Source organism: Oncorhynchus clarkii, chromosome 19 (assembly GCF_045791955.1).
Source record: "Oncorhynchus clarkii lewisi isolate Uvic-CL-2024 chromosome 19, UVic_Ocla_1.0, whole genome shotgun sequence".
NCBI classification, from domain to species: domain Eukaryota; kingdom Metazoa; phylum Chordata; class Actinopteri; order Salmoniformes; family Salmonidae; genus Oncorhynchus; species Oncorhynchus clarkii.
The window spans coordinates 49,906,542-49,928,223 of record NC_092165.1 but is presented as its reverse complement, the minus strand read 5'-3'; the positions used below and the strand labels follow the sequence as shown (position 1 = coordinate 49,928,223).

Here is a 21,682-nt window from a genome sequence, read left to right as displayed (position 1 = left end):
AGGGCTAATGCAAACACAGTGCTGATTGGTTCCTATCTCCATGGACCATGGGGGATGATTTGGTTCCTATCTCCATGGACCATGGGGGATGATTTGGTTCCTATCTCCATGGACCATGGGGGATGATTTGTTTCTATCTCCATGGACCATGGGGGATGATTTGGTTCCTATCTCCATGGACCATGGGGGGTGATTTGGTTCCTATCTCCATAGACCATGGGGGATGATTTGGTTCCTATCTCCATGGACCATGGGGGATGATTTGGTTCCTATCTCCATGGACCATGGGGGATGATTTGGTTCCTATCTCCATGGACCATGGGGGATGATTTGGTTCATATCTCCATGGACCATGGGGGATGATTTGGTTCATATCTCCATGGACCATTGGGGATGATTTGGTTCATATCTCCATGGACCATGGGGGATGATTTGGTTCCTATCTCCATGGACCATGGGGGATGATTTGGTTCCTATCTCCATGGACCATGGGGGATGATTTGGTTCCTATCTCCATGGACCATGGGGGATGATTTGGTTCCTATCTCCATGGACCATGGGGGATGATTTGGTTCCTATCTCCATGGACCATGGGGGATGATTTGGTTCCTATCTCCATAAACCCTGGTGGATGATTTGGTTCCTATCTCCATAAACCCTGGTGGATGATTTGGTTCCTATCTCCATAGACCATGGGGGATGATTTGGTTCCTATCTCCATGGACCCTGGTGGATGATTTGGTTCCTATCTCCATGGACCATGGGGGATGATTTGGTTCCTATCTCCATAGACCATGGGGGATGATTTGGTTCCTATCTCCGTGGACCATGGTGTAGATAATGCTAATACGATCCCATTCCCCTCCCTCAACATCCCTACTGGATGGAACACTGACTGACTGACTGACAGATTGACACACCGTGGGCCTTAGAAAATCAATGGCAGCCAAATCCCAGCCTGACGTCTAATTCAGTGGCACACTATCAGGGAGTAGATAAAGGTAACGTGGAACACTTAACATTTCCATAAGCCTGCCTAATATTGCGTTTGGGTAAAATGAAGCCATCAATTTATTCCACTTCTCTTAATCAGCATCCAGCAAATGATATTCATGTATATTCATGTTGATTTTGAAAGGAATGAAGCTGATAGGCTACATTAGGGCTGCATTACAGTATTACTCTGATGCTATTAGGCCTACTCGCAGAAAGATGATTTCGTGAAATATTGAAATATCATATAGCTAATGAAAATCAGTGTGTTTAGTCAGATCATGCTTAAAATCAGTGTTAGCTCCAACCATGTAATATATGACAATAATAATTCACTAGTACAATGTGAATGGGCTGATATGAACAAATGTCCTATTGAAAAAATATCTCTCCAATAAGGGCCAATTGAGTTAGTATTTTAACTCAGTGACAAGTGTCAGCTGGTTAGGACAAGCGCAACCAGGATCCTACATTTAACCATGGAAGTGGAGGAAAAAGAGAGGGGGAGGAGGATAGGAGAGAGGAAGAAAATGGAGAGGTAGAGGAGGATGGAGAGGAAGGAAGAGAGGAATTAGGAGGGAGGGAGGCCCCGTGGATGTAATATATTAATAGCTAGGGCCTCCTTCCCTCCCTCCCCCTTGGTTGAGCCCCTAGCTGCCTACCCTGCATGGTATTGATTATTAGGCGAGTGCAGTAATCTTCTTAAGGTCATTAGGAGTACTTAATTAAAAACTAGTTAGACTGCCTTTGTTCACAAAAGCAATTGCAGCTGTTCAAATGTGATTAGCTGATAACAAACTTGTCTGGAAATATAAGGGGGCCTTTTTTAGATTTGTTTACATATTTTGAATGCATAATGTTCAACCGTTCTCATGCGGCTGCCTTGTTGCTTCCGCAAGCTACTGCATATAAGCAGAGACAAGTGCTGAAATTCCGTTTGAAACAAATAGGCAGAGTTTCTGATGGGCACTTATCATTTGGACAACAGGAATGTTGACAATGCTGTAATACATTGTTTTCTGTGTCAATTATTTTCCGACGAGTTAAATGACCATATAAAATATTATAGGCTACTATAGGTATGAATGATGAAGGCTGGTTTCAGGCACCCAGAGGTAGCCTGTCTAAAGGAAAAGTTTCTCAGTCATTAGTCTACAGTCAGTGAGCATGCTTCCAAATGATGTGGGCATCATTCCCACTATTCCTAAACAACTAATTGAGCATACAGTATATGCTTTTCACAGTGGCAACCCGTCACTCAGGGCCTGCTTTGCGTGTTCTTTTTGCATTAATACATGTTACATATCAGTTTGCAGACAACGTAAAAAAAATTATAATATTGAGTTGTGTAAGGCAACTCCAAAATGCAGGTGTTTCAGCCTAGCTCATTGCTTTCTGTGCTGGAGGGAAATACAGAGCGTAGGGGTTGGTAATCTTCTCTAGTTGCGCTGTGATTGGCTCAGTGTTCTGTCACTCATGGGGACACTACGTCACTGCAAAATCTACAGGGAGAGCTAGAAAGTTCAAGCCCCCTTAGGTGCTGCAATAGAGTTAAATTAGAAGTTCCCATCCAAGAAGGCTCAAGGTCACTGGCCACAGATAAAATGATGTCAAATCATATTATATCTAGCGTAGTTTTAATTGGACTGATCATGTCAACATCATACTTCATACTTCATAAATCTTAGCTATCAAGCTAGACAAGTAGTCATCATCATGAATCACGTCGACAATCTACTGGCAAATGCTTATGAAGTGAAATGATAGATAAAACTTATCGGTGCTGATCAGTCATTGGACATAAACATTACACAACAAGATGGAAATCGCAAATTCAACAATGAGTGGTATGGAAGGAATCAGTGGCTAACTGCAGGCATTGCAAAGCAAATCAACTGGAAACTGGGAAATATCAGACTTCAATGAGTTCAAGACAACTGGAAACTGAAAAAAACTAGCTCCGACTGGGAAAATACATTTTGAACGGTCATCCAACTTGGAATTCCAAGTCGGTACTCAGGCCTCTTTCTCGAGCTCCAACCTGAAGATCACTGACGTCATGATTCAACTTGTTTTTTTCAGAGTGCCCAGTTGTCTTCAAAGCATCATAAATCCAGAGAATGCCAGACATTGATGTCAAAGTTTCATGACAAAAATTGCCCCCAAGAAGGACCGCCGCACCACCTTTCTGCTCAATTGAGCACACACAGCAGTGAGTCCAAAAATGTATTGTATGCTGCTACATAAATGATGTAATATGCCAGGGAGATATGCATACTGTAGCTAAGAAAGTAATAATAAGTGTATGTTGTGTAGTAAGCTGTTAGTAACCCATGTGCCTCACCCTAATAATTTAGTCACTTTCCCCCTCATAACTTAGCCTAATGTTCTGACTTGGCAGTGCGCATGTAGCATATAGCCTGTTTTAGAGAAATGTCATCATCAAATATTGTACGATTTATTTAAGCATTGTCTGCTTATATGCCCGCTTTATTTATCCTACGGTTCTGACTTGGTGTACAGGGAGAATACTGTAAGAACGGCCCATGTTCTGAATTCTGTCGCTGTACATTTCAAAACTGCTGAACAAATAGTTATATTAACTACGCCTGTCTTAGCTCGCTTAATCAAAATGTCTTAATTGAAATTACAGATTGCCTCAATTTCGTGATGTCCAATTTGTAGTTACAGTCTTGTCCAATTGCTGCAACTCCTGTACGGACTCGGGATAGGCAAAGGTCGAGAGCCATGTATACTCCGAAACACAACCCTGCCAAGCCGCACTTCCTCTTGACACACTGCTCGCTTAACCCGGATGCCAATGTTTTTTCAAAGGCAGTAAATGATGCTGAATAAACAGTTTCACTGCCAGACAAGGCTCTGCTGAAAGCCAGGTGTAGCGGTGGTAAGGATTCACTCCATGGTGCTGAAAAGAAAGCACTGCTGTTGGGACAGCTTTATGTAGTTCCTAACAGTTTGTAGCCACTGTTTGTCACCGTTATAGTGCAATTAATGTATTGTTTAGTGTTGTGTAGTTTCTTTGTTGACATGCAACTAAAATAATTTTTGGGAGTTTGGCCCACCAAGATTTACATGCTAAAATCACCACTGGCCTTTCACATAAGCTTTGAGTAAGATCCCAATTTCATGTCCCTTCTTTCAATTAGTATTTTAATGTATTAATTTATGCTGAGTAGATAAAGACCTAAAAAAACATGGTCAGTTATAGAGTGGTGGCACAATGATAAACATTAGATAGGCTCCCTCAAATCCCTCTCTTCCGTGTTATGTTATAATCTACTGCCCCTCTCTTCTTTCCCTCCGGGCTTCAGCACCTGAATGCACGACACTGTCTGTCTGTAGTGTCCGTACCAGGGTTGCTATGGCGACCACGGGTAGCGTTTCTTCCTACGCAAGGAGACTAGAGCCACTTGTTAAACCCAGACGGATCTCTCGCGCATTGGGGGGTGTAATAGAATACTAGTCATCGCTCCTAAACTACAGGCATTGGTAATTATCGGACTTGCATACATTAGACTGTCGTCAGCCATGTCGGGGCTTTGTCAAAGATATGCCGAGCGGCGATTGTGTCGCTGTAGTTGGTAAACGCATTGGATGACCCTGTTGTGTTTTTGTTTTGTTGCTGACAAGTTCCCGGTTGCTGCTTTGTTTTGTGTCTCGAGCGGCGTGCTGTCCAGATGGCAGCTCGCTGTAATCAGCTTTATGCGAGAAGGGCGGAGTGTCCACCACACGTCTCCAGACTGTGAGGTAAGACGAGGGACAAACTCGCTGACATAAATCGAGTTTTCTATATTTAAATGTAAAAATGATATAATACTTTATTGTTAAAAAAACAAAAAACATTGTTGTATTAGCTTATTTAATCAAGGAACTGTGAATGTGTGTTAGTTTATTGGACAGCAACTTGTTGCACGTTGTATGTAGCCAGTGCGTAAGCAGCGTAGCTTCGATAAACCTGCCACTGAGGCAAACAGCAAAACAAATGATGAGTTTGTGCTTGGTTTAGTTGGACATATTTGTTGACTGTTGTAACATTTGCTGATTATATTTAGGCTACTTATAGACAACCACGTTGCTGTTCACTAGACAGCTGTCAATGACTAAGTCATTCACCATTAAACCCTATGCACAATCAGAAAGACATGGCCCTAAAGTTGCAAATATTGTAGCTAGTTAATGCTAACCTAATAATATCAGTTTTACCTAACCCCCTAAGCCCCAATTTCGCCAAAACTCAGAGAAACGGGGCATTTGAGGATCACAGATAACCCAAGAAATCCCTAGATACCGCTGCAAAAAGGACACTTTGTTCAATTCAACACCAGGCAGAAAGGAAATGTTCCGTATCTGTTTAGCTTTCCCTCGATCAAACGAAACATAATAGCCTTGGGCAGGCACTAGCCTGCATGACATTTCCCCCTAGATTTGTTTTATGTCTGACTCCTCTCTCTCTCTCTCTCTCTCTCTCTCTCTCTCTCTCTCTCCCCCCCCAGGTATGCGTTGGGGTGAAATCCAAGCTATCATGTGAAGGATTTGGTCTAGTGTGTGTGTTAAGCTGCGCTGCCTTACCCAAGGCAGTGGTCTGTAAAATGTCACCTCCGGCACTGTGACCATCATGACTTATTCAACGACTCAGCTTCAGGCGGCTGCCAGGCCAAACAGACGGAGCTGGACCTCACTGAAAGAGGGGATGACAGCGAGAGGGGTGAGAGGGAAAAGAGGGGTTAGAGGGAGAAGAGAGATGCGAGGAGAGAACAGAGAAAGGCAGGAGAGAGGGGTAAGAAGGGAGAGGGGGGGAAGTGAGGCCTGTTTGAGAGGGGAGACAGAGTATAGAATGGGAAGAGAAAGAGAGGGAAGATGTGTGTGGAAAGTGGAGAGAAAAAACAGACGAGGAATCCGACCCTCGCTCTGGCTCTACATCCTGGCCCTTTGCCTCACCTTTGACCCTGCGACCTCTCAGGGTCACTTCCCCCGGTTGGAAAACATCGGAGCCCACAAGCCCGTCACTCTTTCTCCTGCCCGCTCCAGCTGCGGCACTCCCGAGCGCACCACTTACTGCCACAGCCCAACCTCCCTGCAGGAGCTCCACAACTGCAGCCAGGCGTTCTGCAACCAGGAGTGCCCCTACCGTTCTTCCACCCCACCCCATGCACCCCTACTGCTTCCCGCACACTGGGGCACCTGTGTCACCCAGGACGGGCTGGATCCTCGCTCCTGGGCAGGAACAGGGGGAGAGGGTGTTAGAGAAGGGGATGGATCCAGCAGGAGTGTGATATTCCGTTGGACCCAGGGAGGATGCGTGGCCTCTCCTCCCTTTCAGAGTCTGGGACATCTGGGCTCCTTCACCCTGGCTGTGTGGATCAAACCGGAGGCTCCTGGAGACATGTGCGTATCACTATTATTCATTCTTATGTCTTTTATGTGTTTATACTGTTGTTAAAAACTCTATCAAGATGTTGAAATGCACTTTGTAACTCAGTTCATATAAGTGCCTATTCTCACTTCAGTTTTAAGTGACAAGTAGGCATTGGTCTAAAAACAAAAAAGAAAGGAAATTCAAATGAGCACCACACTGCCTATTCCACCCATGCTCTACCAAGGTTTTCCAACACTGTTATATATAATGTAGTTTGGGCCAGAGAGAAAGGACCATGTTAGAAAACAATCAGGTCAGAGAGGGCCATGAAACCTGAGGCCTGGGTAGTGGTGTAAGTAGGACAGGATAATAGGCAGGACTTTCCTTCAGGACAACCAGAGAAGCAGAGCAAAGTGTCAAGTGAGGGGCTGCATTCGAAATGGACCACTATGGCCTATATAGTGCGCTACACGGGCCTTGGTCAAAAGTAGTGCCCTAGATAGGGAATAGTGTGCCGTTTTGGATTCAGCCAGGGTAAGGTAAGGTGTTCCTGGGAGAGCTTACATGATGCTGGGTTACACACACTTACAATCAGATCAGTTCCTTCTCTGGTAACTGTCTGGCAACACTCTGTGTATCAATCAATCACACAGGGCTGTTCTTTGTGAATCCCTCTCACACCTGTCGTTTGACATGTATCAGTCTTTGTAACTAATATGGCAGCTATCAAAGAGGCTAGATGAAAGGCTTTCCGTCCTTATACACACAATATGCAGAATACATATTCACTGACTATGAATCTGATTGTAGGCTTATGTGTTGCTTTGGGTAAAAGGCTTAGCTTAAGGACCATATTGTGACATTTGTCTGTGTTCTGCTGCTTTAAGTCCAGTGAATCATGTACCAGTTAGTCTGTTTACAGTTTTTGCTGATTGTACTTTTGGTACCTTTGTTTAAGGAATGGTTACAAAAGCAACACATTTTCTGCTTTGCACTTTGTTTGTAATTCTGCAACACACTTTGCACTTTGTTTGTAATTCTGCAACACACTTGCAAAACCCTACACAGTTTTTTACGAGACACTTTGTTCAAGAAGGAAATCTCTTGGAATCATTGGGAAAACACTTTTATTCAAAATGCAAAACATAAGTGAAATTGGCAACCTACACGCACACACACACACACACACACACACACACACACACACACACACACACACACACACACACACACACACACACACACACACACATGAAAACACTTCTACAGTAATTGAACACCAATTAGTCTGAGCCTCACCACTACAAACAGACCTCAGGTAAGATCACCTCTTTGGTGAGAACTTAGCAAACATGGAGGCAGTGAGAGAGAGAGGAAGAGAGAGAGGAGGAGGAAGAGGACAAGAACAAAGAAGGGGACCAGGCAATAGACGGAGACATATTTCCGACGACATTAGGGCCACTTTGGTGGACCGTGTCATAAATCATGACGATGAGGGAGGCAGAGAGTCCAGCCCAACCTGAGACACGGTAGCATCCAGAATACAGACATTTAGACTGGATAACAGGTATGTCTTCAACTTTCTACACTAGACTGTATTGTTGCACATCATTCTGCATCACAGCACAGTACAATGTAGTCCTACAATATTAGGTCTATGATCCTCAGTGAACATAGAAATAGGTATAGTGCTGTGAAGTACATGTAATACAGTTGTGATGTTACTGTGTACAGTATGACAGTACAGTATGTCAAAAATAACCTAACCAATGACATCATTCTTGCATTTTCCAGAGAACTGCCAGACGACCTCCTGAGGGTGGAAGACAACGTCCGTTCACCATGAACAGGAACTGGCCATTATCTCACTAGTGTTGGCCAACACCACCATCCGCCTACATCAACTACGAGAGCAAATCATCGCAGATCACACAACATTCCATAATATCAACCGTGTCAGTATGTCCACCCTCTGCTACATCTTGTGTCAACAACAACTTACGATGAAGCTGTCCAGGGTTCTATTTGAGAGGAACAGAGTTAGAGTCAAAGACCTTCACTATGACGACGTGCAAGTGTCACTGTATTATACTGTAATACAGTAATGGCAGTAGATTGTGTGCTATTGGCACTGCATGTATACATTGAGACAAAGCAGTCATTCTGGGGGTTGTCTGTGGGGACACCTGCCTTGCCTGTAGCTTGTAGTTTTGACTGAATGTGTCTGACTCAACCCACCCCCCACCCCATCCCTGTGTGAAAATGTAGACCTTGTAGTCCTGTGTTTTGAGTTACACCATATTCACGGTACAGTGTACGTATGTTCTGTTACAGAGAGTCCTGTGTTTTGCGTTACACCATATTCACGGTACAGTGTACGTATGTTCTGTTACAGAGAGTCCTGTGTTTTGCGTTACACCATATTCACGGTACAGTGTACGTATGTTCTGTTACAGAGAGTCCTGTGTTTTGAGTTACACCATATTCACGGTACAGTGTACTTATGTTCTGTTTCAGAGAGTCCTGTGTTTTGCGTTACACCATATTCACAGTACAGTGTGTTTAAAGTGTTTATGTATGTTCTGTTACAGAGAGTCCTGGACTTTGCAGCTGCACAGCCTCATGAGTTAATTTAATTGATGAAGCTGGATTCAATCTAGCTAAAACCAGGCGTCGGGGCCCGATGTCCCTGGGCAGCGCAGGGGAATGTTATAGGACAAAGAGCCATAGTGAATGTCCCTGGGCAGCGCAGGGGGAATGTTAATAGGACAAAGAGCCATAGTGAATGTCCCTGGGCAGCGCAGGGGGAATGTTATAGGGCAAAGAGCCATAGTGAATGTCCCTGGGCAGCGCAGGGGGAATGTTATAGGACAAAGAGCCATAGTGAATGTCCCTGGGCAGCGCAGGGGAATGTTATAGGACAAAGAGCCATAGTGAATGTCCCTGGGCAGCGCAGGGGGAATGTTATAGGACAAAGAGCCATAGTGAATGTCCCTGGGCAGCGCAGGGGAATGTTATAGGACAAAGAGCCATAGTGAATGTCCCTGGGCAGCGCAGGGGAATGTTATAGGACAAAGAGCCATAGTGAATGTCCCTGGGCAGCGCAGGGGAATGTTATAGGACAAAGAGCCATTGTGAATGTCCCTGGGCAGCGCAGGGGGAATGTTATAGGACAAAGAGCCATAGTGAATGTCCCTGGGCAGCGCAGGGGGAATGTTATAGGACAAAGAGCCATAGTGAATGTCCCTGGGCAGCGCAGGGGGAATGTTATAGGACAAAGAGCCATAGTGAATGTCCCTGGGCAGCGCAGGGGGAATGTTATAGGGCAAAGAGCCATAGTGAATGTCCCTGGGCAGCGCAGGGGGAATGTTATAGGACAAAGAGCCATAGTGAATGTCCCTGGGCAGCGCAGGGGAATGTTATAGGACAAAGAGCCATAGTGAATGTCCCTGGGCAGCGCAGGGGGAATGTTATAGGACAAAGAGCCATAGTGAATGTCCCTGGGCAGCGCAGGGGAATGTTATAGGACAAAGAGCCATAGTGAATGTCCCTGGGCAGCGCAGGGGAATGTTATAGGACAAAGAGCCATAGTGAATGTCCCTGGGCAGCGCAGGGGAAATGTTACAGGACAAAGAGCCGTTGTGAATGTCCCTGGGCAGCGCAGGGGAATGTTATAGGACAAAGAGCCGTTGTGAATGTTCCTGGGCAGCGCAGGGCAAATATCACCTTGTGCACTGCTATTAGTCTGCAAGGAGTTGTCCATCGCCATGCCACCCTCGGTCCCTACAATACTACACACATAATCATATTTCTGGATGCACTACATAATACAGTTGTGTAGAACGGACCAGAGCAGCCCAGGTTTGTTGTCATCTGGGATAATGTTAGTTTCCACCAGGCTGCTCTGGTCAGGGACTGGTTCACCAGCCACAATAACTTCACAGTTGTACAGGACGGACCAGAGCAGCCCAGGTTTGTTGTCATCTGGGATAATGTTAGTTTCCACCGGGCTGCTCTGGTCAGGGACTGGTTCACCACCCACAATAACTTCACAGTTGTATACTTGCCTCCTTACTCCCCATTTCTTAATCTGATTGAATAATTATGTTTGGCTTGGTGTTAGAAAGTGTATGACCGCCAACCACATACTCGCCTGCCTCTTCTGCAAGCCATGGAAGAGGCATGCGGAGACATTGAGGTGGGGTTAGTCCAGGGTTGGATACGGCACGGTAATATTTTCCCTGTTGCCTAGCCAGGGATGACATTGCTTGTGATGTGGCCAGGCCCTAACAAGGCGGGGTCCATAAACCACCCTCCCCATCCCTTAGAATACTATTTGTTTACCCTTGCACTGTAATTTTACTGTAATTACTTCTTGTTTCTGTGAGTTTACAGTAGCATATTGTATTGATTACTGTACTGTAATTCTACTTTTCTTTGTGTTTTGTTGTTGTAAAAACCTGCAATGGCAAAAAAAGTAAGCTGTATATATTTATTTCTGAAGCCTTTCTATATTTGTGTTGATTGAAATGTGAGGAGATGTACTGTACTGGAACAATCTTTCACAGAACCCTGTATGAGAACATTAAAAAGGTGTACAAAGTACTAAAGACAGACAGTGTTTGGTATAAAGTACATCAGTGTGTTGTTGTTGCTTTGAAAGAGTCATTCAAATGGTGCATGTGTGGATCATTTTGTTGCAAAAATGCCATTTTGAAAAAGGATTGTTTTGATTGTTTTGATTGCAGTTTCATTTTGACATAGAAGTGAGATGTTTATCTCCAAGTGTTGTCTTATTTAGCTTGTGTGTAGAGTTTTGACACAATGAGCCAAATTCCGCAACAAGTGTGTAAGCAGTCGCAAAAAACTGTAATGAGGCTGTGTGATTTGTGTCAGGCTGTGTGATTTGTGTCAGGCTGTGTGATTTGTGTTAGGCTGTGTGATTTGTGTCAGGCTGTGTGATTTGTGTCAGGCTGTGTGATTTGTGTCAGGCTGTGTGATTTGTGTCAGGCTGTGTGATTTGTGTCAGGCTGTATGATTTGTGTCAGGCTGTGTGATTTGTGTCAGGCTGTGTGATTTGTGTCAGGCTGTGTGATTTGTGTTAGGCTGTGTGATTTGTGTCAGGCTGTGTGATTTGTGTTAGGATGTGTGATTGGTGTTAGGCTGTGTGATTTGTGTCAGGCTGTGTGAGGAATCTGTCCATGGATCTCTGGCATCCTAACACAGGACTCACTGGCATTCTACTGCTGCCACACAGATAATGGAGAGGCTTACTTTGGGAATTTTATATAAAATTATAACAAACAGACACAAAACAGGAATTCTAGTGACTATTAGTGCATGTGTGTGTGTTACACTGTGTGTATGTGTCGGTGTTTTGTGTGTGTGTGTGTGTGTTATCATACCAGCAGCTGTGGCTAGTTTAGATCAATGGGAGAAAGATTGCCCTGTGTGTTTCTCTGTGTATAGAGGGAGCATCCACTCAAACAGCACTTTGTTTTCCTCCACTTTGTTTTCCTAGAAAATGACAGAGTAGAGAGGGGGATTGGAGAGGGGGAGCGGGCATGGGAGAGTAGATGGGGAGGTGAGGGGACCGGGGAGGAGGAGGGGAGCGGGGAGTGGGGGACCAGAGAGGGGGAATGGAGTGATGAATGGTCTGAGAGACAGAAGGATGTCTACACACTGTCAGCTCAACAGGTAGAGAGCCATGTTACAAAGGACTAAATCTGCTATATCATCAGAATTGATTGAACCTATTTGTTCTTAATGTAAGGTTATGGTTAGGCTTTAGGTTAGGGGGAAGGATAAGGATACAGTTAAGTTTAGTTCTGTTGCTGTGCTAATAAAGACCAGGGAGGGAGTGAGCTGGTTTTATTCTCCTTAGGGAGTTTCTCCTTAATACCTATCAGTATGCCAGACTCAGGATAACATGACACTAAAAGATGTGTCGCTGCACTCACCCTAGACACTTGTACCAGTCACACACACACACACACATTCTCGTACCTACCCACGCAGGCATGCACGCAAGTCCAGACACACACCCTGAGAGGACTGGCCCAGTTCTAAGTAGACCAAACCAGCAGAAACTCAAGCTACATTTCATTCCACAAAGTTGTCCCTCCCCTCCCCTCTGCTCTGTCCCCTCCCCTCTGCCCTGTCCCCTCTGCCCTGTCCCCTCTGCTCCGCCTCCTCCCCTCTGCCCTGTCCCCTCTGCTCTGTCCCCTCCTCTCTGCCCTGTCCCCTCCCCTTTGCCCTGTCCCCTCCCCTCTGCCCGGTCCCCTCCCCTTTGCCCTGTCCCCTCCCCTCTGTCCTGTCCCCTCTGTCATGTCCCCTGTCCTGTCCCCTCCCCTCTGCCCTTACTTAATTTTCTCAAGTTATCTGGACTGAACTGAACAGGCAGGCAGGGCTGGGACACAAACAACACACACACAGTACACACACACACACACACACACAGTACACATATTACTCACACTGGTGATTTATTGGGTGTGTTGGCCGGTGTTCATTAAAAGTAGGAGTTTCCCATAAAATGTGTTTGATGATGTTTAATATGACACAGAGTGTGTGGGTGGCTGCTCCTTTACACCACTGTAACATCAGGAGGAAATCATGGTAAATATGGATATGAGTAAATGTCACAATCACCCTCGTGTTTGTTAGAGTGGATCTTACCCTCTGTGGAAACATACAGTCTGTCTGGACCAGGGGTCTTCACCAAATAATTAGTCGTTAGAATACTAGAATCAACATGAACCTTTTTAATGACAAAAAGCCATTGTGGTCAGGGAGTTGGTCAACAACCATAGTTTGCCAGGTGCTGTGATAAGATATTGTGTAAAATGATGCAGTTGTTTTTGTACTAACTGCCAATATGCCAACATTCCATTCAAACAGTGCAAGTATTGTAACATATATTAGCAGTCACAGCTTTCCAGGAAAACAACATTTTTTACATTTATAGTCTGTTTACATATATTTTAGAGGCTATACAGAAAAGGGGTATAAAACTGTTATAAACTGTGTTTATAATTATATGATCATATTCCAGGTTGACAATATTTTAGGTTAACAATCATTACATTCTGTTACATCATTTCTGATGCATCACGTGTCTTACTTTTATTTTCCTGCATAAGTAAAACCAGGATTATGCCTTTCTTTTATTTTCCTGCATAAGTAAAACCAGGATTATACCTTTCTTTTATTTTCCTGCATAAGTAAAACCAGGATTATGCCTTTCTTTTATTTTCCTGCATAAGTAAAACCAGGATTACGCCTCTACTCCCATTCATTCCGATTAGACTAGTTTGGATTTCTCCCTGACCATATTTACCCTATTCTGAAATCCTTTGTTTTTTTTATAGCCCCTCTATGGTCTTCATTGAGTGGGCAGGCTTTTGTTCCAGCCCGCAGTAACACACTTGATTTAGCTTGTTATAGTCTAGTGGGCATAGAGTGTGTGTGTGTGTGTAAGTTGTTGTGTGTGTGTGTGCGTGTAAGTTGGTGTGTGTGTGTGTGTGTGTAAGTTGTTGTGTGTGTGTGTGTGTGTGTGTGTGTGTGTGTAAGTTGTTGTGTGTGTGTGTGTAAGTTGTTGTGTGTGTGTGTGTGTGTGTGTGTGTGTGTGTAAATTGTTGTGTATGTGTGTGTGTGTGTGTTTGTGACCCTGTCTCTCTATGTTCAGGATGGTGTTGGAGAAGAGTTCAGAGGAGCGGTTGGTGTTCCTGTTGACCGTGTCTGAGTCTGCGGTCAAACTACAGTACGGTCAGCCCAGCAGTCAGGTTGGCACTCTGACCTTCAGCACCCAGGGCAGACTCACAGTGGACAGGTGGACCCACCTAGCTCTACAGGTAAAAACCGGCTTCCCATACCTATCTATCTACCCTCCCCTGCCCTACACTGACCTGTGTTTTGAACAGGAGTGGATACACACCATACACACTCTGCCCCTGTTTAAGACAATTAAGTGATATATGTTGTCACGTTAGCTACGTTAGCTACGTCATTATGATAACATTATGATATTTTGTACACCTTTTTACTTAACTCGATGTGTGTGTGTTTACACCTTTGTGTTTTATTCTGTAAGTGTCTGACCATATTTTATTTTCTGGCCAATAGACAGTAAGAGTATTGAAATGAATGTGCTCCCTGAGAACCACAGCAGGTCTGTGTTGAACTGGTGTCACTACACATCTAGAGGCTGGAGATGACGTATGGTCTGGAGGGTAATTATACGGGTAAACATCTGCTTTGGACCAGCTGTGGGTGCAGGGGGCCACACACACACACACACACACACACACACACACACACACACAAAGGCACGCAGACGTAGGCATACACATGGGTGTGTACATACACGTGCAGACACACAGAGGCATGCTCGACACACACACACACACACACACACTTCATATATAACCAGACTGTGCCCACTGCATCATTTTTTGTTTGGGACTTCTTGAATCACTTAAGAGCACTTATGTACTAATGTAGACTATGGTATATCCATTTTTACTGGAGGTGCACAGACAACATTGTATGTGACTCCTTATTGTGATCCATTAAGCCTATTTGGAGTTGACAACCTACTAACTTCCCCATCTCAACTCAATAGCTACCATGTGCTGTGTTTAAACATAAACATAGGTGATCCAGGTGAAAGCTATGATCCCTTATTGATGTCACTTGAAAATCCACTTCAATCAGTGTAGATGAAGGAGAGGAGACAGGTTAAAGAAGGATTTTTAAGCCTTGAAACAATTATGACATGGATTGTGTATGTGTGCCATTCAGAGGGTAAATGGGCAAGACAAAAGATTTTTGTGCCTTTGAACAGGGTACGGTAGTAGGTTGCCAGGCGCATCAGCTTGTGTCAAGAACTGCAACGCTGCTGGGTTTTTATGCTCCACAGTTTCCTGTCTGCATCAAGAATGGTCCCCCACCCAAATGACATCCAGCCAATTTGACACGAATGTGGGAAGCATTGGAGTCAACATGGGCCAGCAACCCTGTGAAACATTTGCGACACCTTGTAGAGTCCATGCCCTAACGAATTAAGGCTGTTCTGAAAGCAAAACAAGTCCATATTTGGAAGGTGTTCCTAATGTTTTGTACACTCAGTGTAGATGTGCAATCTTAATTTGATCAGTATTGTCCCAGAGATTTTTTGTGTAATTTCCATTTAAAATGTCAGACTTGATTTGCCCTAACAAAACTTTTTGCAACCCCTAAAAATATGTCCATGAATTACAATCCACATAATAATTCACATTTTCTGATGCTGTTAATTTACTCCTATGACAAACTTTTCAAATTAAGATAGTACATACACTACCGTTCAAAAGTTTTGGGTCATTTAGAGATGTTCTTGTTTTTGTCCATTAAAATAACGTCAAACTGATCAGAAATACAGTGTAGACATTGTTAATGTTGTAAATGACTATTGTAGCTGGAAACGGCAATTTTTTATGGAATATCTACATAGGCGTACAGAGGCCCATTATCAGCAACCATCACTCCTGTGTTCCAATGGCACGTTGTGTTAGCTTATCCAAGTTTATAATTTTAAAAGGCTAAATGATCATTAGAAACCCTTTTGCAATTATGTTAGCACAGCTGAAAACTGTTTTAAAGAATTTTCCCTGTTCCCTGGCATGCACTGATGACTGAAAATGCTTGCCGCACTGATTTTAGTCACTCGTTCTAATTTAGCAAGCTAACAATCAAATGTATTTATGAAGCCCTTTTTACATCAGCAGATGTCACAAAGTGCAATACAGAAACCCAGCCTAAAACCCCAAACAGCAAGCAATGCAGATGTAGAAGCACGGTGGCTAGGAAAAACTACCTAGAAAGGCAGGAACCTAGTAAGAAACCTATAGAGAACCAGGCTTTGAGGGGTGGCCAGATTGAGATTATAAGAGTACATGGCCATTTAAGGCCAGATTGTTCTTAAAGATGTTCAAACGTTCATAGATGACCAGCAGGGTCAAATAATAATCACAGTGGTGTAGAGGGAGCAACAGGTCAGCACCTCAGGAGTAAATGTCAGTTGGCTTTTCATAGCCGAGCATTCAGAGGACGAGAAAGCAGGTGTGGTAGAGTGATAGAGTCGAAAACAGAAGGTCCGAGAGGTAGCACGTCCGGTGAACAGGTCAGGGTTTCCTAGCCGCTGGCAGAACAGTTGAAACCGGAGCAGGAGCACGACCAGGTGGACTGGGGACAGTCAGGAGTCATCAGGCCAGGTGGTCCTGAGGCATGATCCTAGGGCTCAGGTCCTCTGGGAGGGGAGCGAGATATGCGAGAGAGAATTGGAGGGGGTATACTTAAATTCACACAGGACACCAGATAAGACTGACCCTAGCCCCCCCGGTACAGACTACTGCAGCATAGATACTGGAGACTGAGACAGGGGTGGGTCGAGGGACACTGTGGCCCCGTCCGATGATACACCCAGACAGGGACAACCAGGCAGGATATAACCTCACCCACTTTGCCAAAGCACAGCCCCCACACCACTAGAGGGATATCAACAAACCACCAACTTACTACCCTGAGACAAAGCTGAAGATCTCCTCCACCGCACGAGCCCGAGGGGCGCAAAACCGGAAAGGAAGATCACATCTGTGATTCAACCCACTCAAGTGACGCACCCCTGCTAGGGACGGCATGGAAGAGCACTAGTAAGCCAGTGACCTCGTAATTGGGTCAGAGACAGAGAATCCCAGTGGAGTGAGGGGAGCCGGAGGGGAGCCAGCCAGGTAGAGACAGCAAGGGCGGTTCGTGGCTCCAGTGCCTTGCTGTTCACCTTCGCACCCCTAGGCCAGCCTACACTCAATCATAGGACCTACTGAAGAGATGATTCTTCAGTAATGACTTAAAAGTTGAGACCGAGTCTGCTACTGTATAGGCAGACCATTCCATAAAAATGGAGCTCTATTGAAGAAAGACCTGCCTCCAGCTGTTTGCTTAGAAATTCTAGGGACAATAAGGAGACCTGCGTATTGTGACCGTAGCGTATCTGTAGGTATGTATGGCAGGACCAGATCGGAGAGATAGGTAGGAGCAAGCCCTTGTCATGATTTATAGGTTAGCGGTAAAACCTTGAAATCCCCACAGCCTTAACAGGAAACCAATTTAGAGAGGCTATCACTGGAGTAATATGATACTTTTTTGGGGTTCTAGTCAGGATTCTAGCAGCCATGTTTAGCACTAACTTAAGTTTATGTAGTGCTTTATCCTGGTAGCCGGAGAGTAGAGCATTGCAGTAGTCCAATATAGAAGTGACAAAAGCATGGATTAGAGCATGGATCACCAAGAGGTAGAATATATAGTGAAACAAACAGTGGTCCTAAAACGGAACCTTGAGGAACGCCGAAATGTACAATTGTCAGACGACAAATCATCCACAGAGACGAACTGATATCTTTCCGACAGATATCATCTAAACCAGGTAAGAACTTGTCCGTGCAGACCAATTAGGGTTTCTAATCTCTCCAAAAGAATGTGGTGATCAATCATGTCAAAAGCAGCGCTAAGGTCTAGGAGCACGAGGACAGATGTAGAGCCTTGGTCTGACGCCATTAAAAGGTAATTTACCACCTTCACAAGTGCAGTCTCAGTGCTATGAGGAGGTCTAAAACTAGACTGAAGCGTTTCGTATACATTATTTGTCTTCGGGAAGGCAGTGAGTTGCTGTGCAACAGCTTTTTCCCAATGTTTTGAAATAAATGGGAGATTCAATATAGGCCGATAGTTTTTAAAAACATTTTTCGGGTCAAGGTTTGGCTTTTTTCAAGAGAGCCTTTATTACTGACACTTTTAGTGGGTTTGGTACACATCCGGTGGATAGGGAGCCATTTATTATGTTCAACATAGGATGGCCAAGCACAGGAAGTAGCTCTTAGTAGTTTAGTTGGAATAGGGTCCAGTATGTAGCTTGATGATTCAGAGGCCATGACTATTTTCATGAATGTGTCAAGAGATACAGGATTAAAAAACTTGAGTGTCTCAACTACTTCAGTTCTGTGCAGACTCAGGACAACTGAGCTTTGGAGAAATTCTCAGATTCAAAGAGTCCGTAATTTGCTTTCTAAGGATCATGATCTTTTCATCAAAGAAGTTCATGAATTTATCACTGCTGAAGTGAACATTTGCGACAGTTTTCAAAATACATTTGGGATTGTTCTTATTCTCCTCAATTAAATTGAGAAAATAGGATGATGGAGCAGCAGTGAAGGCTCTTCGATACTGCACGGTACTGTCTTTTCATGCTAGTCGGAAGACTTCCAGTTTGGTGGAGCATCATTTCCGTTCCCATTTTCTGGAAGCTTGCTTCAGGGCTCGGCTATTTTCTGTATACCGGGAAGCTAGTTTCTTATGACATATGTTTTTGTTTTTAGGGTTGCGACTGCATCTAGGGTATTACACAAGGTTAAATTTAATTCCTCAGTTAGGTGGTTAACTGATTTTTGTCCTCTGACGTCCTTGGGTAGGTGGAGGGAGTCTGGAAGGGTGTCTTGGAATCTTTGGGTTGTCTGAGAATTTATAGCACAGCTTTTGATGATCCTTGGTTGGGGTCCGAGCAGATTATTTGTTGTGATTGCAAATATATTAAGATGGTTGCCTGATAGTCCAGGATTAGGAGGAAAAAAATATTTATTCCATGGGACTAAACTAGATCCTGGGTATGACTGTGGCAATGAGTAGGTCCGGAGACATGTTGGACAAAACCCACAGATTTGATGATGGCTCCGAAAGCCTTTTGAAGTGGGTCTGTGGACTTTTCCATGTTAATATTATAGTCAGCAAAAATGTGAATATTATCTGCCATGACTAGGTCCGCTAGGAATTCCGGGAACTCAGTGAGGAACGCTGTATACGGCCCAGGAGGCCTGTAAACAGGAGCTATAGAAAGGGATTGCATAGGCTGCATAGAATTCATGACTAGAGGCTCAAAAGACGAAAGCACAGTCTTTTTTTTTTTTTTGTAAATTGAAATTTGCTGTCATAAATGTTAGCCACACCTCCGCCTTTGCGGGATGAATAGGAGATATGGTCACTAGTGTAACCAGGAGGTGAGGCCTCATTTAACAGAGTAAATTCATCAGGCTTGAGCCTTGTTTCAGTCAGGCCATTCACATCAAAATTATGATCAGTGTTTAGTTCATTGACTATGACTGCCTTGGAAGTGAGGGATCTAACATTAAGTTACCCTATTTTGAGATGTGAGATATCACAATCTGTTTCAATAATGACAGGAATGGAGGAGGTCTTTATTCCAGTGAGATTGCTAAGGTGAACTCCGCCATGTTTTGTTTTGCCCGACCTAGATTGAGGCACAGACACGGTCTCAATGGGGATAGCTGAGCTGACTACACTGACTGTGCTAGTGGTAGACTCCACAATGCTGGCAGGCTTGCTAACAGCCTGCTGCCTGGCCTGCACCTTATCTCATTGTGGAGATAGACAGGGCTCTGACTACTCTATGTTAGATAAGATGAGAGTACCCCTCCAGCTAGGATGGAGTCTGTCACTCCTCAGAAGGCCAGGCTTGGTCCGGTTTGTGGGTGAGTCCAAGAAAGAGGGCCAAATATCTACAAATTCTATCTTTTGGTGGGGGGTAGAAAACAGTTTTCAACCAGCGATTAAGTTGTGAGACACTGCTGTAGAGCTCATCACTCCCCCTAACTGGGAGGGACCAGAGACATATACGAGATGCCGACACATCTTTCTAGCTGATTTACACGCTGAAGCCATGTTGCGCTTGGTGACCTCTGACTGTTTCATCCTAACATCGTTGGTGCCGACGTGGATAACAATATCCCTATGCTCTCTACACTCGCCAGTTTTAGCTTTAGCCAGCACCATCTTCAGATTATCCTTTACGCCGGTAGCCCTGCCCCCTGGTAAACAGTGTATGATCGCTGTATGATTATTTTAAGTCTAATACTGCGGATAATGGAGTCGCCAATGACTAGGGTTTTCAATTTGTCAGAGCTAATGGTGGGAGGCTTTGGCGGCTCAGACCACATAACAGGTGGAGGAGAGACCTGAGAAGGCTCGTTGCTTAATGGGGAGAACCGGTTGAAAGTTTCTGTCGGCTGAATGAGCTACACCGGTTGAGCATGCCAACAGCATTTCTTTCCAGAAACCTTGAGAAAATTGTCCGGCTGCGTGGACTGTGCAGGGGGGATTTATACTACTATCTGTACTTACTGGTGGCACAGATGCAGTTTCATACTCTCCTACACTTAAATTACCCTTGCCTAACGATTGCATCTGAAGCTGTGCAGGCAACAAGGCTATCCTCACCATAAGGCGATAGTTCTCCTGTATATGATGAGTACAGCGACTGCAATTAGATGGCATAGTGTTAATGTTACTACTTAGCTTTTTCAGCCGGTGGAGGTCCTGTAGAACCATGTCCAGATAAAGCGTCCGGGGTTAAAAAGTTGAAGGAAAAAAGTTGAGCGAGGAAATAACTAAGACGTTGGTAAATGTATTAAAAGTAAAAAAATGAAAAGTTTGGCAGATAGCCAAGTAGCAACAAACAGAACAACAACACAGAGACCGGAAGTTGAGGGCGGAGCTAGCTAGCTAACAATCTTATCTCATCATGAATGAAGCACTTGGCCTAAATGATCTGCGCCAACTAACTAAACAAACATAAATGGTACAGACAGTAACAGTGTTATTTTCGTATGAATGATGAGTCAGTGTTGACTTTGGCGCCAGTCCAGTGTTCACACATAAGTAGCATAGATTGCTTGATAGCTAGCATTCTGGGTAGATAGAGCCTAACTACATTGCTGGTTAGCTAGCAAACTAACATTAACCAGGTGAGCCTGTGATGACGACAGGGTTGAAGTTTATTTAGGATTATTTACTTATTCAGATACGCTGTCGATGGCCGTGGCGAAGGCTGATCCTCACATTGTGACTTACGGGCTGAGTGATGTTGAATGAGCAGCTCGTAGAGCTCCTTCTTCATTTCTAAAAATGACCACAAATGATCACACGTATTTGTTCATTCTGTGTATATAATATCAGTGCTTTATAAAGACCAATACACATTTTTCTTTGAAAGGCAAATAGTGGACGATAATATCGGTCAGCCGATATGTCGGTCAAGCTCTAGTGACGGGGCTTATTGCTGGTCATTTGTCTGTGGGAGGGAGGTAAGAAGGATGGGAGAGTGGGCGGGAGGTAGGTGAGGAGGGGGGAGAGGGGGAGGAGGTAGGTGAGAGGGGAGGTGAGATGGAGAGGAGGTAGATGAGAGGGGCAGTGAGAGTGGAGATGAGA

The 21,682-nt window shown here is 44.4% G+C and overlaps 1 protein-coding gene across 1 annotated transcript in view; it reads left to right on the top strand.

The window, feature by feature from the left end:
* The first annotated feature begins 5,848 nt into the window (after positions 1–5,848).
* LOC139374513 (usherin-like) overlaps positions 5,849–21,682 on the top strand; it is a 42,995-nt gene continuing 27,161 nt past the window's right edge. Inside the window, exons 1-2 of the mRNA XM_071115514.1 lie at positions 5,849–6,399; positions 14,058–14,223. Coding sequence (XP_070971615.1) covers positions 5,849–6,399; positions 14,058–14,223 — 717 coding nt within the window. The remainder of the gene's footprint in view (positions 6,400–14,057; positions 14,224–21,682) is intronic.